At 48.2% G+C, this 23,795-nt stretch overlaps 15 protein-coding genes across 15 annotated transcripts; 4 read left to right on the forward strand and 11 right to left on the reverse strand.

Moving 5' to 3' along the window:
• Positions 1–122: 122 nt before the first annotated feature.
• On the reverse strand, positions 123–1,934 carry NEDG_00504 (uncharacterized protein; the record flags this gene model as incomplete). Its single annotated transcript, XM_067687922.1, has 1 exon — positions 123–1,934. One exon carries the CDS (start codon positions 1,932–1,934, stop codon positions 123–125), a length of 1,812 nt encoding a protein of 603 aa, XP_067545630.1.
• Positions 1,935–2,039: 105 nt separating this feature from the next.
• On the reverse strand, positions 2,040–2,291 carry NEDG_00505 (uncharacterized protein; the record flags this gene model as incomplete). Its single annotated transcript, XM_067687923.1, has 1 exon — positions 2,040–2,291. One exon carries the CDS (start codon positions 2,289–2,291, stop codon positions 2,040–2,042), a length of 252 nt encoding a protein of 83 aa, XP_067545631.1.
• A 285-nt stretch (positions 2,292–2,576) lies between these two features.
• NEDG_00506 (uncharacterized protein) lies at positions 2,577–2,822 on the reverse strand (the record flags this gene model as incomplete). Its single annotated transcript, XM_067687924.1, has 1 exon — positions 2,577–2,822. One exon carries the CDS (start codon positions 2,820–2,822, stop codon positions 2,577–2,579), a length of 246 nt encoding a protein of 81 aa, XP_067545632.1.
• Positions 2,823–2,851: 29 nt separating this feature from the next.
• NEDG_00507 (uncharacterized protein) lies at positions 2,852–3,703 on the reverse strand (the record flags this gene model as incomplete). The annotated part of the gene is made up of 1 exon (XM_067687925.1): positions 2,852–3,703. The coding sequence occupies one exon, from the start codon at positions 3,701–3,703 to the stop codon at positions 2,852–2,854; it is 852 nt and encodes a 283-aa protein (XP_067545633.1).
• Positions 3,704–3,731: 28 nt separating this feature from the next.
• NEDG_00508 (60S ribosomal protein uL30) lies at positions 3,732–4,364 on the reverse strand (the record flags this gene model as incomplete). Its single annotated transcript, XM_067687926.1, has 1 exon — positions 3,732–4,364. The coding sequence occupies one exon, from the start codon at positions 4,362–4,364 to the stop codon at positions 3,732–3,734; it is 633 nt and encodes a 210-aa protein (XP_067545634.1).
• Positions 4,365–4,493: 129 nt separating this feature from the next.
• On the reverse strand, positions 4,494–5,279 carry NEDG_00509 (uncharacterized protein; the record flags this gene model as incomplete). The annotated part of the gene is made up of 1 exon (XM_067687927.1): positions 4,494–5,279. The coding sequence occupies one exon, from the start codon at positions 5,277–5,279 to the stop codon at positions 4,494–4,496; it is 786 nt and encodes a 261-aa protein (XP_067545635.1).
• Positions 5,263–6,888, reverse strand: NEDG_00510 (uncharacterized protein; the record flags this gene model as incomplete). Its single annotated transcript, XM_067687928.1, has 1 exon — positions 5,263–6,888. One exon carries the CDS (start codon positions 6,886–6,888, stop codon positions 5,263–5,265), a length of 1,626 nt encoding a protein of 541 aa, XP_067545636.1.
• A 215-nt stretch (positions 6,889–7,103) lies between these two features.
• On the forward strand, positions 7,104–7,511 carry NEDG_00511 (uncharacterized protein; the record flags this gene model as incomplete). Its single annotated transcript, XM_067687929.1, has 1 exon — positions 7,104–7,511. The coding sequence occupies one exon, from the start codon at positions 7,104–7,106 to the stop codon at positions 7,509–7,511; it is 408 nt and encodes a 135-aa protein (XP_067545637.1).
• A 34-nt stretch (positions 7,512–7,545) lies between these two features.
• NEDG_00512 (uncharacterized protein) lies at positions 7,546–9,930 on the reverse strand (the record flags this gene model as incomplete). The annotated part of the gene is made up of 1 exon (XM_067687930.1): positions 7,546–9,930. The coding sequence occupies one exon, from the start codon at positions 9,928–9,930 to the stop codon at positions 7,546–7,548; it is 2,385 nt and encodes a 794-aa protein (XP_067545638.1).
• A 101-nt stretch (positions 9,931–10,031) lies between these two features.
• NEDG_00513 (uncharacterized protein) lies at positions 10,032–12,101 on the reverse strand (the record flags this gene model as incomplete). Its single annotated transcript, XM_067687931.1, has 1 exon — positions 10,032–12,101. One exon carries the CDS (start codon positions 12,099–12,101, stop codon positions 10,032–10,034), a length of 2,070 nt encoding a protein of 689 aa, XP_067545639.1.
• Positions 12,102–14,087: 1,986 nt separating this feature from the next.
• NEDG_00514 (uncharacterized protein) lies at positions 14,088–15,569 on the reverse strand (the record flags this gene model as incomplete). The annotated part of the gene is made up of 1 exon (XM_067687932.1): positions 14,088–15,569. One exon carries the CDS (start codon positions 15,567–15,569, stop codon positions 14,088–14,090), a length of 1,482 nt encoding a protein of 493 aa, XP_067545640.1.
• Positions 15,570–16,295: 726 nt separating this feature from the next.
• Positions 16,296–17,780, forward strand: NEDG_00515 (uncharacterized protein; the record flags this gene model as incomplete). Its single annotated transcript, XM_067687933.1, has 1 exon — positions 16,296–17,780. One exon carries the CDS (start codon positions 16,296–16,298, stop codon positions 17,778–17,780), a length of 1,485 nt encoding a protein of 494 aa, XP_067545641.1.
• Positions 17,781–17,993: 213 nt separating this feature from the next.
• NEDG_00516 (uncharacterized protein) lies at positions 17,994–19,769 on the reverse strand (the record flags this gene model as incomplete). Its single annotated transcript, XM_067687934.1, has 1 exon — positions 17,994–19,769. One exon carries the CDS (start codon positions 19,767–19,769, stop codon positions 17,994–17,996), a length of 1,776 nt encoding a protein of 591 aa, XP_067545642.1.
• Positions 19,770–19,976: 207 nt separating this feature from the next.
• On the forward strand, positions 19,977–21,152 carry NEDG_00517 (uncharacterized protein; the record flags this gene model as incomplete). Its single annotated transcript, XM_067687935.1, has 1 exon — positions 19,977–21,152. One exon carries the CDS (start codon positions 19,977–19,979, stop codon positions 21,150–21,152), a length of 1,176 nt encoding a protein of 391 aa, XP_067545643.1.
• A 123-nt stretch (positions 21,153–21,275) lies between these two features.
• NEDG_00518 (uncharacterized protein) lies at positions 21,276–22,310 on the forward strand (the record flags this gene model as incomplete). Its single annotated transcript, XM_067687936.1, has 1 exon — positions 21,276–22,310. One exon carries the CDS (start codon positions 21,276–21,278, stop codon positions 22,308–22,310), a length of 1,035 nt encoding a protein of 344 aa, XP_067545644.1.
• Positions 22,311–23,795: the final 1,485 nt, after the last annotated feature.

Here is a 23,795-nt window from a genome sequence, read left to right on the forward strand (position 1 = left end):
CGGTGTCCGGGTCAGCGACGGTATGCGGTGGTACGGTACATGACAAGACGTGGTGCGGTGTCCGGGTCAGCGACGGTATGCGGTGGTACGGTACGTGACAAGACGTGGACAGCCACCGTTCACTACCTATCAAGTAGGGAGTCATAATCAATGGGGGGAGGCTGGGTGGGTGTTTGTGGAGGTGTTCGGGTTAGTTCGGGGCGCGTGGATGGGGTGGCTTGGGCGTAGTAGAGGAGATACTCTTTTAGATGGGCCTGTGAAAAGACGCCTCGATGGATGAACTGGGAGAGCTGGGCCAGAGTGCTTATTTTGGTTTGTATCTCTGCAGTGTTGTAGATGTGCTCGGGATTGAGAGACAGCTTTTCTATTTCAGCGAACACCTCCCGAATAAGCATCGAGGGCGGGGTGGTGAAGATGTAAATAAGAACGGGAAGGTTCATTCTTTTCTTGATTGACCAGGCAAGCTTTTTAAGCGTTGTGTGGGCATGGACTTGTGCTTGAAACTCTTCAAGGGGGGCTGAAAGACCGGCGTAAAGCACCTCCTCAATCCTCGCCCGATGGAAGAAGGCGCCGTTCCTTAAAACGGCGTATGTATGAGAGATCCCAGACTTCTCGACCTCCCTGAGGCCTATGTGCCTGATTAGGATGTAGGCTACATAGATGTAGAGGTCTGGGGGAAAGAAGTGGGCAAGCACTTCAAGAAGCTCGGGGGCTTTGAGCGCCTCTTTTTCAAAGACTTCAATCGTATCTGGGAGCTCAAGCGGTGAAGATGCCTCCATCTGGCAGGCACGGGTGATAAGCATGAAAAAGATGGACCCACCAGGACCTGTGAAAATGTTGTGGGGGGAGTAGACCGTTTTAACCGTTGGAAGGTTTTGGAGAGAGAGAAAAAGTTTGTTAAGCTCCACAACGTTCCCCCGGACGTTTCTGGCAAAGTCTCTAACGGTTTGCAAGCTTTTCTTTTTCTGGGTGATCGTGCTAAAGAGACTGTTTTTGCTCTTGAAGAAGAAAGACTTGAAAACGTTTTCCTGGAGGAGCTTAAGCCTCGTGTAAGAGAGGTGGAGGTACTCTCGCTCTTTTTCAACGATGATTTCTACCTCTTTCTCCCGCCACTCAGCAAAGACCTCGCTAAGGCCCTCAGGCCTAGCGCTCGCTCCGGAAAAAGCGCTTGAGGTGCTCTGGGGGAGACTGTCCGGGTAGACTGCGCCAAAAGACTCAAACATTGAGGAGAGAACGTCTACACTGGGAATGGTGCTAAGAAAAAAGTCTAGCGGGTGCATCTGTGTATCTACCCCCGCAGTGTTGGTGAAGAGCTTAAATGCATCAGAAACTATCCGAAGAACCATCCGAACCCGAACAACAACTGAGCGGTAGGCTAGAATGAGATACTCGGCACCAGGCGACTCCTCAGACGCGCTTATGGTCTCCAGGATGTGAAGACGCCCAGTGACTTTCAGAAGAATGCTGGCCATGAAGAGCTCAAGCGTTTGAAGAACCAGGCTTTTGGAGCGCTTGAACCTGACACAACACCTGAAAATCAAACGAATAAGCACACAGCTATCTTTTTCCATATCTAGCTGGATCTGTGTATGGAGTGTCTGGCAAATGCGCAATATCCCAGCACACTTCAACTGCGACGGTGCAATGCTCATCTCTGAGAGTGTTCCAGATACTTCTGAGAGATGCACCCGATCTATCTCTGCATCAGGCACCTCTATCCAGTAACACATCGTTTTGTACGCACATATTTGCCTGAACAGCCTTGGCGAGGACGTTTGCAACGACGAGGAAGAGAACGCTTCAGGGGCCACAGTGCTGCGTCTCTCGTAACGAGTCTCTGGGGCAGAGATGCATCTGCATTGCCTGATGGCTTCAAGAAGAACGTGTGACAGGGCTACCACCCCATCCTCTGTCTGTGCTAGGACTCTGTTCATTTCAGGGCCCTGCATAATCTTTTATTTATAAAGAGCTGACTAGTTTATTTGATTGGGTCTGGGGGTTGGGTCTGGGGGTTGGGTCTGGGACAGGCAGGGCCAAGGTCAGTACCTAACCCTCTTTATAGACGGGCCCCGAATAAAAACCAGGCCCAGCACTTTCTGATGCTCATTCGTTGCATCCCTTAGAACAAGATTTCCTTCTCTGTCCCTGCCAACCACCACCCCTCTAATAGATGAGAGGTTATGCGTCCTATCCACCACTACAATGTCCCCGCTCCTATCACCGTCCCCGCTCCTATCACCGTCCCCGTTCCTATTACTCTGTGCACTGCTCGGGTCTTCAATGGGTGGCATTAAGAAGATTTGAAAAAGTTTGTGTCCTGTACCGTGGTACCCTGTTCCTGCACTGTGGTACCCTGTTCCCGTACCGAACTAACCCTGACCCGAACACTATATGTAGTTATCTTTGTACATCTTTATGATGTCTTTGGCTGTGGGCGATGGAGAGTCTGTTATGTCTTTGAGGGTGTAGTACTTGATGTTGTACTTGGCCAGAGCCTCCTCGGGCCTGAGCTGCTCTATTTCCTGGAGAAGCTTCTCAACCTGCTGGTTCATAAAACTAAAAGGAGGGGCTTGGATTTATTTTCTCAGAAAGGCGCCTCCCCTGAGCCTGAGCACAAGGTGGATGGTGCTTTCCTTCTGAATGTTGTAATCTGCAAGAGTTCTTCCGTCCTCAAGCTGCTTCCCGGCAAAAATAAGCCTCTGCTGGTCGGGAGGGATGCCTTCTTTGTCCTGGATTTTGGTCTTCACAGTGTCAACCGTGTCTGAATTCTCCACGTCTAAGGTAATGGTCTTGCCTGTGAGTGTCTTTACGAAGATCTGCATGGCAAACAAACAAACCGTCCCAATATAGCCTATCCCAAATGGGTGTTAAGAAATGTACCAGTGAGAATAAACCCAGAGTGGCCAATCTTGGTCATTTCCGGGTGGATGGCTCCAAGACGCGTTTGGTACTCCCGGGAGAAGCTCTCCCTCAAATCAAGAAGGGTTGCTCTTGGCTCAGTCATTAGGACATTGAACAGCGGAAGAAGACCCTCCTTGGCAGGGTGGTAGAGAAGAAAGTCAACTGCCATATCTCCAGGCGCTGATTTTAGCAAAAACACTGTTTCAGGGACAGAAAAAGACCCTCTTGGTGCCAGAACGAAGAGAAAAGAGCCTTTCTCTCCCTCGGCTGGGAAAGATAGCGGAGAAAAAGCTTCAAGAGATGTGCGGTGCCCAAGGGCCCCAAGCGTGTGTATCTCCAAACAGTGCCCGCCTATGCGGTAGAGGTGCGCAGTCCCCCGGGCTGTGGCTACACCGCCCAGAACAAGGGAGCTGTACTCGTCCAGAACAGCCACCCTCTCGTACCCCGCGCTGTGGAACAGTATCTGCGCCAGTGCCTCGTGGGAGAGCGGCAGGGCGTTCTTCTCGATGTACATTGAAAGAAGGTCTGGGAGGTTGGGCGAAGTGAGCTGGAAGGCCGGGGACGTCTTTTTCTGCTTCTTTAGAAGGTGCTTGGACGTGCTGGGCAGCTCCGAGCTTGGCTCAAGCACCCCGCTCTTTAAAACCAGAGACCTGTTCATTTCAGCGCCGAGGAGGAGGCGGACGGGAAGGGCTCCAATTCTTGGCAGGTTAAAGGTTCTCTCAATGTCTCTTCTCATGCAAACACACTTAAGAATACCTCTTGCTGCCGTAATCAGCACCCAGTCATTAGCTGCAACCACCATGCAAAAAAAAGAGTCGTCAGCGTTTATTTTATATCATTCTTAAAACGAGGTTACCAATGTGGCTGCCGTGGTCTCCGGTTGCACCTCCTTCAGTGAAGTCTCGGATCTTTCTTCCTCCAAAACCTTTTATCGGGCAGCTAAGTCTGAATGGCCAGAGGAACTTGTTAATAGCTGAGGCATTGGGCTTTCCAAAGTAGAAAGCTTCAACGATCTCTTCCACAGTGCTGATTTCTCCTCCAAACTGTTCGTAAAGGACCTCCTGGGTGATGTTTGCTCTTGTTCCGTTGACTCGGCAAAGGCCTTTTTTGTAAAGCATTTCTCTGGTCTGCTCAAGGGAGAGGCTGCCGTAGGCAACATAGGACCTGACCTGGTGGAGAAGTGCTTTGGTAGACTTGTTGTTAACAACAAAGATGCCCGTGTTAAGCTTCTTAAGTCTGAGGGTTTCTAGTGCGCTGACAATGGCTGGTGCTGCCCTGTTTGAGCTTCTTATTCTAACTGCAAAAAACATGGCAGACTCGGCTGGAACGTAGATTTCGTTCTTTGCTTCTGCCTCCTGTATCTTTCTTTCTTCTTCTGCTGCGAATGCCTTCATTTTTCTAATTGAGTTGACTGTTATGCTCTTCAACTCTTCACTTGATAGCTTTTTGACTGCGGTATTCATCTGACAAGGGAACAAAAAAATAAAATATTTAGAATATAAAACAGTGCTGTCCTAGGCCTATGCACGGTACGGTACGGGTCCGTGGTTCCTGGCCCGTGGTTTAGAGATAGTCCACTATACTGTCCGTATCTAGTCCACTATACTGTCCATATCGGGAGAAATGTTAAAGCTGGTGTTGAAGTCGTTCCCGTCCATGTTGAAGTGCTCGCAGAGATACTGCTTGAGGACGTAGATGTTGTGGGTGTGGGTGTTGATACGGTTGACTAGGCAGTGGAGGGTGTCCTTCAGGGCTCGAAGGATGTTCGGGTTGTTCTGTTCATAAAACGTTATCTCTGCCTCTGCATCTTTTATCTCCTGCTGTTTCGTGTAAAGCTCTCTAAGGTTTCTCGTTCTTTTGGGAGAGGCAATTCTTTGCTCCTCTGCTTCGCTTATTTTGCTTGTGAGGGCGGCAATGGTTTCCTTGTAGGTGCTAATGGTGTGCATCAGCGACTTGATGTGGTTCTCTTTTTGGATGAGGATGTCGGACATAAACGACCAGAAGTATGTCGAGGATCCTATCTTCTGCTCCTTTATTCGGTTATCAGCCACCAGAGTCTCTAAAACCTCTTTTACACTCTGCGCGACCACTCCTTTGACCTTAGGGGCCAGCTTTTCTATTTCCTTGAGGGTGTAGAACGTGTTGTGTTCTTGGAGGAGGGCGTGTATTCTATTCTCCTTCTCTTCCATTGACAGTGGCTTGGTTCTATTCATCTCTGAGAATTCTTCTGCAAATTTTATAGTATTTATTCTGGCTGCCGCTGGCTGGTGCAGGGCCTGAGCGGCTGGCATACCTAAAGTGGTATCTTCGCCTAACCCGAACCTAAAAATTGCTGGACACACTGGCCGCCTTTGCCTGTGTCTACTCCGGGTTGGCATCTAAATCTTCCAGATATTCTTGGGCCCGAACTATTCTTTCTAGATAGTGGTAGGCATGTGCCGCCAGTATCTCGGCTCTTTCAATGCGCGTGTCTTCTATTGAAGCAAGGCGGCTGATGTCTAGTGGGGGTATGGTCTGTTTGATTTGTTTGTGTATGGACTGTATCTCCTCGCTGTCGTTTTGTATCTGGGTTACCTTCTCTGTGTAGGCTTTGCTTTTGGGCTGGTTTTTGGCTGGGTGGTTGTAGGCCCAGACCGCGTCCCTGGCACGCTTGCTGCTCTCTTTGGCAATCTTGCTGCTGGCTGTTTTCAGTGGGTGTGGCAGTGTCTGGGGCGGTCTTACCAAAAGCAGGTCCTTGGTTATGTTGGATGCATTTGAAAGGAAGTAGGTGATGTGGTCTAGCTCGGGGGCCGTTTCTTTTTCTGCGGTGCTTAGGATCTTGGCCTGGCGGTCCAGGGACTTGGCGCAGGCAAGGTACTGGCTTAGCTTCTGGCTGGAAAGGTCGTGGTAGATGTTGGTGCTGTCTTTTCTGATTTTTTGGGCATATTCCGGGATTAGGATGGCTTTGTGGTATGCGAGCTGGTAAATATGTCCAAAGATACAGATTTGGTCAATAATTATGGCGTTAGCTTCTATCTCGGCATTCTTGGTGTGGAAGTCTATCATTTTTTTTGCAAGGGAAGGGTTTGGATTGGTGGAAGAAATTCCAAGCTGCTCAACGAACAGGACATAGGAGCTAAACACGGTTCGTGCCATTCTGATTGCTTTGAAGATGTCAGAAAAGAGGATGTGCAGCGGAAAGCCTGAAGAGACCAGGGGCCGCGACGGCTGGTCTGTGGCGGTGGGTTTTCGGGTGCAGGTCTCGGGGCGGATGGCTAGCAGCTTTATGAACCCGCTTTCTACGTCCCTGGCGTTTTTTTCGTCTAGCGTCTCAACGAAGTGGTTAAATTTGCCAATTAGCGAGTCAGATGGGGGGTGGGGTGCTGGGCGTGTTCGTTTGTAGGGTGGGAGGTGGAATAAGCCTAGTTTTTTCAGAGTGCATATGGTCCGGCGCATGTCACGGATACAGTTGCTTATCTTCTCAATAACCAGGTCCATTTCGTCAAGAATGGCAGGGTCTTCGCCGCCAGTGGCTAGTTGCACCCGGAAAAGCGCAGTCAGCGCTTTTATCTCCGTAACGTTTTCAGCGACGCTGTATACGTTGGCATTGATGTTTTGGGTCGTGTGCGGTGAACGTATGTGTTTCGGGTACCTCCATATTGAAAGAAGATGTTTCGACATAAACAGCGCTTTTTCAACTGCTTTTTGGGCGCTGGCAAGTATGTAGGGCTGGTCCGGGGCAATCCGCGTGCCATACTCTTCTATTTGAACAGCTATGTCTAGGAGGGTCTTTTTGGAGCCGGAAAGAAGGATTGTTTGGGGCGGGGTTTGGAACCCGGTAGGGGCAGTGGCAGGGGTGGTTGGGTAGAGAGCGGCCCAGTAGGCCTCCGACGCACAAGAGCTTCTGGCTGTTTGAGCCTCGTGTAACAAGACGCATAGACAGATAGTTAGTAGAGATAACAGCTCAGGGCTTTGGCGAGGGTGCTTGTTTCTTTTATATAGTATCATAATCTTCTTTAAAATAAACAGAATTTATAGTTGTGGCTAGGTGGCTATTTCTAAAAATAGACAAATTCGGGTTTGTTGGTTCGGGTTTTCCGGGCTTTCGGTTGTTTGGGTTTTCGGGCTTTCGGGCTGTCGGTTGTTTGGGTTTTCGGGTTTTCGGGTTTTCGGACTGTGAAGATGTTTTTAGCAGCGCCTGCAAAGTTTTTCCAAAACAACAAATGAGCGTCGGGGTGGTGCTTCTGAAGTTTCCCTTCCGAATAGACGGGCGAGAACATAGCTACCCGCTGGAAAGCAACCTGATACGGCAAGAAAACATTGTTACTTTTGCTCTTCCTTTTAGGGCGCTTGTTTCCGTTAACGCTGAAAACACATATACGGTCCACTACACCCGGTTGGCCAAAAACACATGTGGCACCAGTGTAACCATCGAGTTTAAAAGCATCAATGATGCAATTGCCTTTATTCAGCAGCCAGAAGCCCACATATGCTACTTTTCAGAACAAGAGCTGTTTTCCGTTGATAGCGAGCTAGAACGAGTTTCGTCCAAACTAGAGGAGACAAGAGCGTACTGGAAGAAGAGAAAGCGAACAACCAGAGAAGATGTGGAGGGATACAGACTGGCCTAGGCTTGCTCGGGTGCTAGGGTGCTCGGGTTTGGTTTTAGGTGGCCGTTGGTTGGTCATCCAGAATGTTGCTGGCGATTAGGTACCACTGGGGTGCTTCCGAGATGAACAAATCAGCCTGGGTACCCGGATCACCGGCTTTTTGGAGCAGAAAGGCCGAGTTAAGAATGTCTGGGTTTTGGGTTGAGATCCACTGAACATGCTTTATCACCGGCTGTTGGGTCTCAGGGGATAGAGAAAGGCTGATGCCCGTGAAAGTGTCAGGTGAGAATAAATCCTGGGTATAGTTTAGGTCTATGTCCATAACTGCAACAGAAGCAGAAGATAGGTTTAGCTCATAGAGGTGCCCCACAACAACCACTTTTTCCAAGCGCACTAGGACCACTGAGAAGATATGGTCCAGTAGGTCTGGAAGGTTGAATAGATATATTGCTGGCAAGTCAGAAGTGTTCGGGGTTTGCGAGGTTTGCGGGGTTTGCGGGGTGGTTCTTACGATCTCAACCGTCTGGGGCGTGTTTAGAGGAGTGGTCTCGGCACAGAGCATGGCGGTAAATGCTCCAAGTGAAATGTCATGGTTTGTATAGATGAATCGAACATGCACAGAAGGAAAGGCTCTGAAGGTGGCTATCTGGAGCATAGAGGGAGGACAGTTTAGGCAGACGATGCTGTACGCAACAAAGGGCGAGTCAAAGCAGCTAACTACTTCAAGATGGTTTTTCTTGTAAACAGTTTCTAACAGATTCGGGTTGTACCGGCACCCATCGTGCTGGACAATCTGGCAGTAGACAAGCTTTAGCCCGAATGGGTTGATTGCGTGGTTGGTGAGAAAGGTGCTTAGCAGGAGCGTTAGTGTCTGGTACGGCGTGTCCTGATGGATGTCCGTAATGGTAAGATATTTTTGGGTCACCATAATGCCTTTGAAGGCGCCTAGGTTCGCTAGGAAGAAAAAGGCATCGCACGGAATGCTAAGAGACACTGGAAGGATTGAGGCCTGCGGCAAAAAGGTAAAACAAGGCCCGCCAGAGCTGTGGGAGGGGTTGATGCATCCTTTGTTTGTTGAAAGAATATCGACACAGTCGAGCTGCTTGAAGTACCTGAAGGTAAAAAAGAGGCAAATGTTCATGTTTTCCATAATCAGGTTTGTGGTCGTTAGCATTGCCTTTCTTGACCAGGTTGCAATTCTTGGCAGAGGGCCAACAGCGCCTACGTTTCTGAACAGGGCACAGTCGGTAGCAAAGCTGATGTAGAGCGTGTGGAGAGACCGAATCTGGCTGAAGACGTTGCCCATGGTCATGGTTTGGCCCCCGGTGTATTCGAGCAGCTCCAGCCTGTTCACATCTAGCAGACAGGCAAAGGTGTCAGGCTGGGGCGGGATCTCGGCTGCTGCCGAGGGGTGTGTCTCATCATCGCCCGAAAGAAACAGCCGATCTAGCGACATCTTGCTGACCTGGACGCTTGGGTTCGGGATAACGCCTCTCCACTGTAGCTGGGCGTTGTTCCTGTAGCATAGGTGCAGCTCGTGGATGTTCAGAGGGAGAGGAAGGCTAAGGTCCACCACGGTGAGGATGAAGCAGTCTTTCAGGTTGAGGGATTGGATGTGTGTTCGGGTTGGGGGTGGCGATGGGGGTGGCGATGGGTTGGAAGGGTGGTAGCCAACATGGCTTACGAGTTTTAAAGCACAGAGATTGTGGCATTCAACAACTTTGATAGCGGGGATGTTGAAAACAAAATGTGCACTATCGCCCTGGTCAACCAGTTCAAAGGAGAGCTCAATTGAGGCTAGGTGCTTGCACTGTATAAAAACGATGTGCTGGATGGTAGGGCGGGTGATCCCAAAATTTGTTGTTAGGTGGACTAGGTTCTCAAAAGTCAAGGTTTTCAGGCCCTGGAAGCTTGGGGGGGTGACTAGGCACAGGGGTTTGGTTCGGGGCTTTGGGAAAGTTCTGGTCTGGTAGGGAGCAGCCACTCCACAGAGTTTAAGGTGGACGACCTTAACAGACTTGAAGAGTTTGAAAGCTTTCATGACAACCAGGGTGTTCTGTTCGAGCGCTCCCAGCGTAATTGTCAGGTTTTGGATGGAAGAGATCAGATCTTTTAGGGTTTTTCCGGCAAAAACCCTTTTTGGGGTGGCCCGGAGAAAGTGGGGAATGTCTTGCTCGTAAGCAACCACCTGGTTGACCATTAGTTTTAGCTTCTGTTTTTGCAACAGCTCGCTGTTGCAGTAGGTGAACAGGTCCAGCCCAATGTTTTCTATTTTTCTGGCAGCTGTAAGCTTGATTAGCAGAGGTATACCGCTTAGCCCAGGCGGCTGATGGCAGGGTTCAGGGGTGTATGGAGGGGTCAGACCCACATTGGTGGCAAGTGCTGTATCCAAAAAGAAGCCAGTAGCAACTATCCACAACCAAATTATGGTTTTGGTCATTAAGAGAGATACAGGGATAAAAAAACAAATGTCTTATTGCTATCGAGTTGATGGCTCGATGGTTTATTGTGTTGATGGCTTATCTATCTAGCGAAAAGATCTTACCTTGTTTTTGGCTGGATGCTTCGATAGATGTAAACCGTTGATAGAAGCGCGGGAATACCGAAAAGAGCCAAATACTTCGCCAAGGTGACCAAAAGAGTGACTATTGTCACTGGGTTAGGGTATGGAGAGTTAATGTACCCCATTCGGTGGATTGTGATGGGTGTTGCCTCTATTGACTTGTTAAACATTGCAGCAACTGTACTGGCGGTGTTACTCACATTTGAACCACCCACAGAGGTAGGCGCGGCGGTTCCCAATGTTTCAAACACTGCGACTACATTTGTGGTGTACCCAACAATGTCTATCGGGGCCGTGTGTGGAAGGTAGTTCTTGTAAGCTGCCCAGTTGATGTAGAGGTGTGGGAGTATCATGGCTGGGTTGTAAGTGAATAGTGGGAGGAAGATGTAGTCCAAAGCAACATTTGTTATCTTGTGCCAGACGGTACCTTCCAGTTTATCCAGAATGACCATGAATATACTTCCGTAGACAGTGTTGTAGGGGTTCCCGGCCAACTCTATGCTTCCAAACACCAAAAAGAGGGTGATTAGGATAGCCATATAGTATAGCTGGTATACGCTGGGCTGGAACTTGACTGCAATAGGCGATAAAAGCAAGGCTGCTGAAAAGAGGGTGGCAATAATTCCAGTGAAAAGGATTGAGACAATCGTTATGCCGATTCCGGCAGAACTTTGGCGGATATATCCAGTGCACCCCAACTTCCGTAAGACGATAAACAGAATGCACGCTATTCCCAAAAGTCTTTTAGCGAAGATCTCAATAAAGTGTGCTACTATCCACTCTGTTGTTGAAAACTGCTTTTCTTCAATGTTCTTCTTGCAAACGTTGTAGTAATCGGGGGAAATGAGGACTGTGGGCAAGATAAGTATAGTGGTGATCGATAGAAGGAGTATGAAAGATGTCTTTAGCAGAGTGATCAGTGGAAGAATGTTTGGGAGCTGTTTTAAAAAGTCTTTGGCCAGTGGAACCCCAGATAGGGCCCCATTGAAAACTGCGGTAACTTTGTCATAAGTGGTGTTTTCTAAGTGTTGAGCTGTATCACCTAGGAAGGTCAGGGCTATAGTTCCAACCAAGATGGCTACAAGCTGATCGGTGATGAATGAGCTTCCCTTAAACAGCGGGTTGAAGAATAAAGAGCGGTAGAGAATTTCCCTTACCCTGATAAAGCTGAAGCTTCGGGTGGGCGATGAGCTTTTGGCAGTGGCTTGTGGGGGTGCTAAGGCCACACTGACAATCTTCTGGGTTAGTTCGTTGAATATTGCGATGTTTTTAACATCCCTTTCGTTCTTGTCTCTTCCAGCGCAGAGCCTAATGGTGTAGTCAATGTAGAACATGTCTTCTGGCATTTCTATCCCGCAACTTTCTAGGTAGATTGGGAGTTCTGCGGGGGCGCCGTTGTAAATAACAGTTCCGTTGTGGAGCAGAACAAGGTGGTCAAAAAGTTTCATGATCTCTGATGAGATCTGGTGGATGGAAACAAGGTTGGTTTTTCCAGTTTGTCTTATCTCAGAAATCGTTGTGTGTGCCAAGTCTGAGTCTAGCCCGGTAAGGGGCTCGTCCCACACATTGACGTCTTTTCCGTTGAGAATTCCTGCAATGGTCATGGCGCGACGCTTTTCACCTCCAGAAAGGTTGGCGAACGGCGTGTTTCTGCACTTAGTTAGCCTGAATCTTTGAATGAGTCCCTCAACCAGCTCCACATCTCTGTCAAAGCAGATGGCAATGGATTTTAGCAGAAGCTCCAGTGGGATGGTTTTGTACTCTGAAACGGTTTGGTTAATGTACCCAGTGTTTTCAAACCAGGCGGCAATGTCTCTTTCAGTCATTTGGCCGTTTTGGTCGGTTAAGATTTCCCCGTACGTTTTAAAGTTCGGGGGGCAGATACCGACAATTGATTCCATCAGTGTTGACTTTCCTTCTCCGCTCAGGCCAATAAGCGCGCTCAGCTTTCCCTTGGGGAGGGAGAAGGTTACGTTTTTGAGTATTTGTGTTCCATTTGGTGATTCTCGGGTGTAGTTCTTGAATGTTATGCACTCGTTGTTCATCATAAAAGTTTTTTGCAAATATTTTATTATTTATAGCTTACTAGTGAAAATTTTAAGGGGTTCGGGTTAGTTCGATATGTGCATGCCCCATATTTGAACAGATTTGATGGGCATGTGTCTTGGAAACTGTCTTTTGGGTCTAAAGGTCATCCTAGCGCCCCGTGGGCTGGTTGTCCCGAACGCTGGCATTCCATCTTTTCCAAAGCAACCAAGAAAGGCCAGTGCAAAGATTTTTCAGTGAATTTTCCAGAAATAAAAGCCCCGATTTGTTTCGGTTGGTATGTTTTGGGTGTGGGTGTGTGGGTGTTCGGGTGTGTGGGTAGTTTTGTTTTCCTCGCCCGTTTATAAATACATCATCGGATCACTTTGAACTAACCCGAACACAAGCACCAACCCTCTATGCATCGTATACACCAACCACAGACTCCAGATGTCTATCAAATGATCCCCAGAAGTTAATAAATCACAAAATAACCTGATTTGATTTTGGATATTATCCCAACACTAAGCATTCCGTTCTTTTTTTTGATACACTATGAAAATGCTTTTACAGAGACCAGAATGGGTTTTAAGGGTTATGTTATAGGACAATTTTGCGGGTTATGTTATAGGACAATCGAAAGCCCGAACACTCCACAGTACACCTGCCCAAACCAGTCCCGGCCCAAACGCCAGTGCCAGTGCCAGTGAATTTGAAGAGAATGCCTACGGCGGGGTTTGGGATGCTCTGCATGGCGTGCTAAAGAAAGACATCGAGAACATCTTAGAACCTCTTAGAAAATCTTAGAACATCTTCCTGATAAGCTGCTGCATTCTGAAAAAAACAACATCTACCTTGCCTATTGCCCAAAAGATGCCGTCGCGGGTGTGCTGAACCGAAAAGGGGTGGTCCAGTTGGCACGTTTTTTTCCAAGCCAAAACGCCAGCAGAGAAGTAGGCGTTTTCACCATCAGCGGGTACAGCGGGGAGGAGGAGCACTGTGCAGGAAGAAATCATAGACTACACCCAAGCCCAGGTGAATAGCTTTGTTGCATCTAGTGACACTGATTTTGCCTGGAAAGAGGCTCAAAAGATGAACTGGTATCTATCCGGGGAGATAAAGCACTTTAAAACCAAGGGGTGGTGGGGACACTGGCGCTGCACAATGCGGGCGCTGGTAAAGATGTTTAAAAACGTGGAAAGGGGTTTTGCCGCACAAAAAGACCTGGGGGTGGCGCCGACAATGTAGAAGTCTTGGGGGCATTTTCGCAGGGGTGCCCACGCCCTTTATGCTCAAGAGGCAGACCCATGTGGGTCAGTGCAGAGGAATGTTTGGGGCTTTAAGCGAGCTTGTCAAATGGGGAAAGACAATCGAAAAACATGGAAGCAGCCAATGCCATTTTGCCGATGGGGTTTTAGTGTGCTCGGGCACTGGTTTAGGCCTATGAACACTAACCCGAACTAACCCGAACCAAACACATCCCAAAGACCCGATCCCGAAGACCCGAAGACCCAAAGACCCGAAGAATTTTCACAAGTTGATAACCGTTTTTACCGAAAAGTCGGGTTAGTTCGGGTGTGGGCATAGGCCTAAACCAGTGCCCGAGCACAAGACCATTCCGAGCGGCCTAAGGCCATGGTAAAGAATGCTCACCAAACCCATCCCAAAGACCCGATCCCAAAGACCCGATCACTAAGACACGATCAACTGATAAAAGTCAACAATAGGCTATATAAAGCGAAAAAGACCATAAAGCCAATGATCCATGAAAATGAAATAAGATACCGCGTTCAGAAGGAAATGCAGTATGCACATATGATTTACCTGGTTTTAATACTATGTGGAGTAGCCATGTCCATCATTTGCTTCTTCCTAGGAAGATGGTTTCCAAAAGCCTCCTCGGGTGGTATTCAGCCTATTGTACACTGGTGTGTGGACGTGGCCCATGGTACGAGTTCGGCATAGTGCTCTGGGGTGGTACGGTAGCATAGCGCGGTGTTCGGGTTAGGTTAGGCTGGGGGAGATACATTCCTTATGGCCTCTATCATTTGGTTAGAAAAAATCGTGTTGTGTATGTTAAGGTTTCGGACAAATTCTGGATAGAAAGAGGCGATGTCTTCGGGCTTGTTCTTGTAGGCCATGTAAAACGTGCCGCTTCGGTCGGCCAGAAACTCTAAGATTCGTTCGTTTCTTTGCTGGCTCCTTTTCAAGCCAGCAGGGTCCTGCCGCTGGTCCCAGCAAATCACAAGCGCATACATGTCCGTTTTTGCATAGATGCTGCAGCTGTTCTTTTGGGCCTTAACAAACCGCAGCGCAGCGTTTAAAACAATGGTGTTGCTGTACTCTTTCCGGAACAGCTCCACCAGGTCTGGAACATCTTCTTTCTTCACAAAGTACTCGACCAAACACACCTTGTGGTGGTAGAGCACGCCCTTAAGTGGCTTGTTGATGGCGTTCACGGAGACGTTCATAAACTCGTTTCTTAGCATTTTCTGGGGCGTTGATAGCGTTTTCAAAAGAATCTGCTCATACACCCACTCAACCGGCTTTTTGAGACGTAGTAGGGCACATGTCCTTACCACGTCAATAAGAAGCCTTTCTGCGTAGGTCCCGAGTGTGCCCTCGGGTTTTAGGTCTTTAGAGACCGTTGGAGTTCTTGAAACGGCCGAAAACTTTCTAAGATAGCACTTTGTGCGCCCTACCGTTATAAGCCCCATATCCACATCGTCATCAAACCCTGGCAGCTCTTCAAGTGCCTCTTCTACCGTGTCGCGTTCAATAAAAACCCCTTCAAGAGGAATGTTGTCAGTTAGTTCAATAACTGCCCCGTAGATCAGGTACGTTCCACCAAATGACCCCACTGTGTTCTTGAAAATCAGATCTCCCTGCTGGGCAATAATTTCGTTGCAGTCAGAGTCCAAGACGTACAGCGTGCGCACCGTGTGCTCAATACACCCCGCCTTGAGATCCCACCCATGCACGTTTGTGCAGATAGATGAGACAATTCCAAAAATTCCTGAGGCCTGGCGAACCTTGGTTGCAAGCTTGTGCTTGTTTGCTTCTTGCTCCATTTCACTGAATGTGACATTCCCTTGAATGGTGGCCGTTTTTTGTTTTGCGTCAATTTCCACGTGGTTCATTTTTTTCAGATTCATCAGTAAAAAACCGTTTCCTCCATTGTTTTGCGAGTTCTGGCTCATTCCTGTTCCAACAAGACAGATCTTGACTCTGTCTTCTTTGGCAGCAACAATCAGTGTTTTTACCTCCTCCAGAGCCCCCGGATAGAACACACCTTTACTGTCTCGCATGGCGGCATGTTTTGACAACTCAGGGGTTAGTGGTGTAAGTTTTGGGCTTGCCTGAAAATGCATAAAGAGCCCGGCCAGAAGAGTAAGTGTAGATATCAGAAGGATTGATCCTAGTAAGATTTTGCCTCGCATCATGTTTCGAATCCGGCTAGTTAACTGAAAAAAATTTGAATAATAAACCATTTGATGACGGGATAATAATATTTGGCTCTTAGTGACTAATAAACCTCCAGCGGCCAATAAAGTTGCAGAGACCAACTATTGGTCGGGTTAGTTCGGGTTCGGGCTGGGGGCGCAGCATGGGGCGCAGTATGGGGTGCAGTGTGGGGTGCAGTGTGGGAAGTGTGGTATAATAGCTTGGGGGGGCTAAATAAAACTTTTTAATGCCGCATCCATACCCGAACATAATGCCGCACCTATACCCGAACACAATACCATTTCCTTTGCCAACACGGCCCTCTGCCGTCTTGGTGGCTTCGTTGTCCTCCCCGCTTCATACGAATTCACCGCTGATCAATGAGCAGACACCCGAACACATTGCCAGTCACAATTATCTTTTAGGCTCTTTTTTCTATGGCTTTTGCTTAATTGCCTTTATACTTCTTTCCGTCCTCTCCGGTGATATTTTTCTCTGCGCATCTTTGGTGGCTGTGTCTGTTCTTCTTATGGCAATGGTGTATATCTTTCATCGCATATTGAACCGGGGCTTGTAAGGTAGCTGGTAATGGGCATAATACGCCTGGAAAAGGCTTACCCCTTCTATCCCAGCCGCTTATTGGCTTATCTATAAATATGGGTTAGTGTTCGGGGAAGTTGGCCAGTAATACTCGTTATTTTTAGGTAAACAACTTGCTACCATTCGCTATTGGCAGCTATAAACCAACATCATTCGAGCCAGGGGCAACAGACATGGAAGTGCAATCACCACAATTTGCCAAGACAGTTAAAATCATTGTGTTCGGGTTATCTTTCATAGCATTGATATGTGTCGGGTTATGGGGAGCTCATAAAGCCGGTTGGTCTTTTGTGTTGACCAACCCACTCATAACCAACGTGCCCACATCCAGATCCAATACACCGAGAGTCACGCCAGCACCGGCGCCCACGTCCAGATCCACTGAACTGGCACCCACACCTAATGCAAACACTGGACCCGAATCCGAGACACCGAGGAAGATTAACCTGTTCGGCATTGATAATCTAGACAAGGAAAAACCTAACGAGCTAACCATGCTATTAATCCCCAAAACCATAGACGCGCTTTCCAAACAGATAAAACCAGGGGTGGCTTTTTCAACACTAACCATAGTTAACATCGAATTCAAGCTTCCCACACCCCTCCCCACCAGACAAGGCAACACTACCCCGAACCCGCCCAGCGTCCCGTTTAGGCACCACATCACTGGCCCCATCAATCGGGCCGTACATAACCTCACCAGCCCTAGCACCAGCCTCACCAATCGGGTTGGACACAACCTCAACAACACCCCGAACAATCCCGAACTAGCCCGGGATAGTGGGAGGGAAGCGGCCGAAGAGACTAGCGGTGTAGAGATTGATAATATTCACGAGGTCTTCACGATTCTTAGCAAAACGCCCATCAACAATCTTATTTTGAAAGGGTTTAACCTTCAACATGACATCCCGCTGGGGACATCAAAAACGTCTTTGTCTTGTGTTAAGCGTCTGCATTTGATAGGGGTTTCCCCCTTGTTCATCAGATGGCTCGGGTCCTGTGTGAGTGTTAGGAATGGGACCCAAAACCCGAACTTGAGGATTGCGGAGTGCCCAGGTATCACCAATCTTGGTTGCCTAGATGGATTGCAGTTTGCCAATGTAAACTTCCTTAGCCTTAGATCTATGCCAAAACTAAGGAGTCTTGAGTGCCAGTTGCTAAAAGAGGGCCGGGTGAAGGAGGGGTTGGTCCTTTGGGGACTTGACGCACTCCTGATTATTGATTCGGAGCTGGGAAAGTCCATAGCCAAAAAACCATGGAAGAACATTACTCTAGACATGCACATCTGGAACCAGATATGCCAGGCCGGACATGCAATTGTGGTAGAACAAAAACTGTCTCTTTTAATCAACAATTTCACTGCTCCGCTAACCCGAACACAACTCACCCCAAAACATAGCACCCATACGTTAGAGATAATCTATCCAAATGGTATAACAATCACAGAGGTGGTCTTTCGGGGTATTATAGGGTGGATTAGGTCAAGCTTCGACAGGGTGGTTGCTGTCAAGAATAACCCGGAGGACTTGGTGACTATAGAACCCAAACTGAAGAAGTACCTCGATGACAATCATATAGGAGTAGTTAAAGGAACAGAGGAGTTTACAATCGGAAAATATAGGTGTGTTGTGACTCTGGGTTATGTCCCCGCCCCCTAACCCGAACACACAGAGACATAGACCGGGACATAGACCGGGGCATAGACCGGGACATAGACCGGGTTAGTTCGGTAGTAAGGGAATAAATACTTTATCCATACCAAGCGCTCGGTGGATAGACCCGACAACCCTCTTCAGATAGTTGGTATGTAATAAGAAATACTATAACCTGCTCTGAGGTGTGGTGTGGCTCGGGTTTGTTCGGGTCATAGGTCATACCACAGGAAAAGTTCGGGTGTAGGCAAAAGTGAGAGCATGCGTGGGAACAGGCGCGGGGGTTGGTTCGGGGTTAGCTCGGATTAGTGTTCGGACTGCTTGACCACTGGGAAAGTGGGTGACTAGTTTGAAACAGCCTCCACTCTCAATCACGGCGCTAATGTTCGGGTTGGTTATGATGGTGCCACAGCAAGGGCACAGAAGAGGCTTCGGGCTGGCTCGGGTTATTTTTTCTAGACAGGAGATGCACGCCATATGCCCATTAGGGCAGGCAATGCCCACATAGATAGGCTCGGGCTCGCCATCCATCATCTCTGAAAGCTCATCAAGCGACCATTTGCACTCAAAGCATCTTGGGTTGGTGTTCGGGGCGGTACATGCCGGGGGAAGAAATGGCGTGGGGACGCTCCCGTCTATGGAAAGAATCTTCTTTTTGCACAGGCGGTGTATCTTTTGGCTTAGGCGCCCGGTTATCCAGTCACTGTACATGTTTGAGGCAATCCAGAGGATTCCGTTCGGGCTGTATCGCTGTAAGACGCGCCCAGCAAAGGGCTCGTAGTATAGGTGTTTGAGGTCTGGAAGGTGCGGGTCTATGCAAATGTATCGGTACCTGAAAGTTTTTGCGCTCGGCCCGTCGTCATCAGTGATTGTAATGGTTTCGGTGTTTTTAAAGGTGCGATCTATCCACGCAAAAAGATCTTTGAGGGTTTTGCTTGATCGCGGCCTATTATGCCTGTTAGTCAGCCTTAGCTTGAGGGTTTTTACCCAGGCTTTATTCTCATAGGTTATGCTCCAAAAGCTATCAAGGCCAAGGACAAAATCAATGGATATGGACATGCTGTCCACTGGGTCGTGTTTCTGGCCCTGATGCTTATCCACACACAGGAGCCTTTCATACAGCCACGCCTGGCCCCAGTGTTTGGCCCTAATGGCTTTCAGCGTTTTGCCCGAGGCGCCCAGATATTTCTTCGTTCCAGTGAGCTCCAGGCCATTCAACACCTTCTTTTCTGTTAGCAGTGTACAGTCTATGTTGGCGAGGTTCTCTGCGTTGTCCACGTGCAAAAAAAGCAGAGCTTTTGGAGCGAAGGTGTTTAGGAAGCGGAGGTTTTTGATGGTGGGTGCATTGGATATGTGCAGAGTAAGCTCGCATTCGCTCACGTCCAGGCATTTCAGGAGCCAGCGCATAGAAGTCGCAGACATGCTTGCCAGGTTCAGGTGATTGGCGTGGAGTTTGAGGTGCTTTTTTGGCCGCGTCTTGGTGACTGGCCCCAGCAGTTTTGTGTCCTCCCTGTCCTCTAGGTCTAGCCCAGTAAGGGAGAGGCTGTTGGTGTGCACCGCTGAAAGCGCTTGGAACACCCTTTTCAGCAGTTTTTTGGTTCGGGGGTGCTCAAGTCCGGGCTGGTCGGCAGGAGGGGTGGATATGGTTAGGTGTTCAAACTTCAGACCCTGCACTAGCTGTTCGGGTATGGCTTCCAACCTGTAGTTGTTGAGACGAATTTGTGTGCCCATCCACTGGTTTTTTGCAATATGTATCCCTCCATCCGCCACACATGTTAGAAGGTCGCATTCTGAAGCCTTGAAAAAAACAAGAGTTTGGGAAGTGTCTGGAGAGTCTAGGTATGGAAGGTCGATGTTTTCTCTGCTAAGAACAGCCACGCCTAGAGCCGTGTACATAAGAGTTAGAGCTGCTTTTCGTACTAGGCGGTGGACCTTCATATTTGGTTGTGTTGGCGCTCCAGGCATGTTGTTGTTCGGGTATGTCTGGTGCTGCATGGGTGTATTGTCTTGTACAGCTTTAAGCTACTTATAGATGCATCACCTTGATCAGAAATGCCATATAGCAGTGATCTTTTCAGAAGATTGGTTTTGTATAGCCATGCCAGGTTAGTATGGGTGCGGGCCCTGGTTTGGGAAGGGTTAGTGTTCGGGGATAAAAATTCTAGCCCAGCCACTATAAAAGGAAACTTTTTATTTGACTTGATGGTTAGTCTAAAGCTTCTTTTCGGGTTAGGAGCTACCATGGCAGGTGTCATATATTGGTCGTTCCTCCTGATGAAAAACTCAGGCAACTTGCTACCACGAACAGAACACACAGACCCTACCATTGCATTTCTCAAGAAAATCTCCTTGGAGGTAGAAACTTCTAGGCTTTTTTGGAACAAGCAACTTATGAAGCAGCAACATATATTTATAAACTTAACGGTGAAACATATAGGGCTAGAAGACATTCCCGAGCAACTAGAACCTGGAATTGAACTTGAAGGCGTTTTTCTAATTGGAGAAAGTGGGTCCGATTCGTTATCAAATGGAACAGAGAAAAAGATCTGCAAAATTCTCCGGGCTTTGAAAGGGGTGCCTGTGAAAATACTTAGCATCAAAAATTGTAACAACGAAGAACAGACTTTTTCTATACCATGCGAGCGCACTCCTCTGTCCATTTCAACCATAGTATCTTTGGAGTGCATATCACCCGCATTTCTTGAGTGGTTTGGAGCCGCCTTGGACTTTGGGAAGTGTCTGCCCGGTCTAGACCTAGAAATCTTTGATTGTGGCATAGAGTCTGTCAAATGCCTGAACGGCCTGGGCTTCAAAAGTCTTTCAACTTTGTGTCTTAGAAAAATGGAAAAGCTGAAGTCTCTTGACTGCCCTGCGCTAATAGAAGCGTGCAACAACAACCTCCTAACCCTCTGGAGTCTTTCCAATCCTTTGGAGATTCCTGAAACCGTGGCGTTAGCCATAGCAGAAAAAAAATGGAAAGAGATAAACATCGACCTAATGATTTGGAACACAATCTGCCAAATGGTAAAGAGGGAGATTTCCGTGAGCAAAGAGCTATTTCTAAACGTAACCAGCTTGAAGGAGCTAGGGGCAGACGCAAGCCAATGGAAAACGGGCGATATTGGTGCAAAAAGTGTAGAGATCTACGATTCTACCGAAGAGACACTGCTCAGGAAAGAGTTTGTCGAGCTGGCCATGCAGTGGGTATATGAAAATGTAGAAACAGTGGTAAAGGTTCATATCCTGCCATTGTTAATCCACAAGCAAACAGACCCAGAGCTTGAAATTAAGAGGTTAGAGGATATATTGCCAGAGATAGCTAGTCTTCCCAACCTGGTAGTTCTTAAGATAAACCAACGTGTTCGGGTTAGTTCATAATAGTCCAAACCCAACATGGCACGAATGTGTTCGGGTTAGTTAGTTCGAAAGTAGTAGGACGTGATTAAAAAACATCATTATGATCTTCTCCAATCTTTAAATCAGAACAAACTTTTTAAATCGATGCAAAAGTTCAAGTGTTATCACCCAGGCGTGGCTGTTATTGGACTCACACTCCTGCTAGCAATTATCAGACCCGCCACCTGCACACAGGGCACGACCAGCGAGCCTGTACTGGCGCAAACACACAACCTATCTAAAAACCGAACACTCCAAAAAAAGCCCGAGCCTGATCAGAAAGCCATTTTCTTTGGCCCATACACGAACCAAACTATTGAATTTTTCAAGAACTGTAATGCTGAGTTAGATGTGGTCTGGTTAGGTTGTCGTGTTTGCATGGTGAACATTCAGCCTAAACACATAAACATCTACTTGGACGATCTCTGGTCCAATGAAATTCCCGAGAAAATAGACCCGAGGAGTATATTTACTGCGATCTCCATATTTGGCTCGGCGCCCAAGCCCCACAGACCAACCAGGCCCCCCTCTCTACCAACACTCGCCAGGCTTCTTCAAACTCTTTCCGATGTGCAAGTCGGCATGTTGTTTATCGAAAGCTTTCCCAGACAAGTAGAACCTCTGCCGACCACCACACCACCCATCCACTTACACGTCACCGACATGCTGTCTCTGCGAAACGTGTCACCCTCTTTTCTTGAGTGGTTCTGTGGGGCTGTTGATCTAAGCAAGTGTGAGCACGGCATAACAGTGGCGCTGGCATGGTGCAATACAAAGTCCATTGCGTGTTTGGACTACCTTTCGATCAAGGCCCTTTCAGGACTTTCTTTGATAGGCCTGCTGAGTTTAAAACACCTGGACTGCTCGCTAAAAAAGTGCACCGATGCTAATGCCCTATTGGCACTGTACCACCTCCCGAAACTCTCAAATGTATCGATGGACCAAGCCTTGGCGATATCCGAAACTGTCTGGTCGGCGCTGTGGATTGACGTGCACATCTGGAACTGTGTTTGTTGCTTGGTGAGTGGGTGTATTTCCGTGAAGGACCAGTTGGTCATAAACGTTACACAGATGGAAAAGCTGTGGGAGGGTGTAGCTGGATGGAAAGACCCAGGATTGTGGGGGGGGTGCTGGTGGTGAACCATCCACGGCTGATCCGGCCAAGAGTGTGTGTGTTAAGCGGGTAGAGATCAGAGATGCCACTAATGAAGAGATGCTAACCAAAGATTTCTTTGACTCTGCCTTGGGGTGGGCACGGACTTTCCACTGCAATCTGGAGGAGGTTAGTGTTCAGAAACTCAATGCAAAAGCCAGCCCAGAGCTTGATGGGCTCCTAACATCTGAGCCTGTGCCCGTAACAGGACTGCCATATCTGAAGGCTCTTATGGTGAATGGAAAGACCATAGAAGTTAAACACATCAGATGCCACCGGAACCCCTTGTTGGATTGGATGTGGGAGTAAGAAGGAGTGGTTGCCATGTCATTGCCGTATGAATAAACCCGAACTAACCCAAGCCCGACCCAAGCCCTGACCCAAGCCCTGACCCAAGCCCTGACCCAGAATTGCCCAAATATGCGCCCTGGGCCGAACATTAACCCGATCTTTTTGATCTTTTGCTGGCATGTATTTGGTGGGCAAACATTTTATGAGATGCAGGCCCATATCTATCGCCAGCTAATGCCAATCTTCATCACACTCGTGGTCATAGGCGTGAATCTCGGAGGATATCTGCTATACTGGGCTTTCACAAAGAACAGCAGAAGAGGTTGTGATAGGCCCCCGCCAGTGACATAAGGCCTGAGAACGAACAATCAAGTGTTCGGAAATTGTGGGTATATAAACACACCAACCCGAACTGCACAAAATGGTTTTGGCAAGAGAGCAAGGACAGAAGCGCCTTCAAGACCAAAAACTGGATATTCTGGAAAAAGCCGTTGCACAGGCGCGCATTGAAATTGCAGACCTGGACTACAAACTCTGTGTAGTCAAGCGGAACCTTGTGAGGCTGTTTGCGCCCACAGTGAGAGTTCTTTACCCGAGCCCCGAGCTAGCTCAAGCAGACCCCGGGGATGGCAAAGACGCCCAGCCCCAAAGCACACTGGCTGCGGGGCAGGCTGTAAGTAGTCTGTCTGAAGCTTCGTCTGTGGATGCGGAGTAGATTATGGGCCACCTGAGCACCCGCAAACCCTGCCCCCGCCTGTTCGGGTGAATTGTTCATAAATGGATTATGCCTCGTTTTTTTGCTCCGTTCTATGTAGTACTAGTTTACATTAATGTACTGTTTGTTTTTTATTTAGTAAAAGCGTTTTGGTGTGTAGGGCCCAACTACTCTTTTACACCCCTTAGCACTCGAATATCTTCAGTTGGGTATTTAAACACGCTGTCATCGCAATCAAACACGCTGTCATCGAAATCTAAACACGCTGTCATCGCAATCAAACACGTTACCATCGCAATCAAACACGTTACCATCGCAATCTAAACACGTTACCATCGCAATCCACGCATTTACTTGTGTTCGGGTTAGTTCGGGTTAGTTCGGGTTAGTGTTCGGGTTAGTTCGGGTTAGTTCGGGTTAGTGTTCGGGTTAGTTCGGGTTAGTGTTCGGGTTAGTTCGGGTTAGT

The sequence above is a fragment of the Nematocida displodere genome (assembly GCF_001642395.1).
Source record: "Nematocida displodere strain JUm2807 chromosome Unknown 1, whole genome shotgun sequence".
NCBI classification, from domain to species: Eukaryota; Fungi; Microsporidia; genus Nematocida; species Nematocida displodere.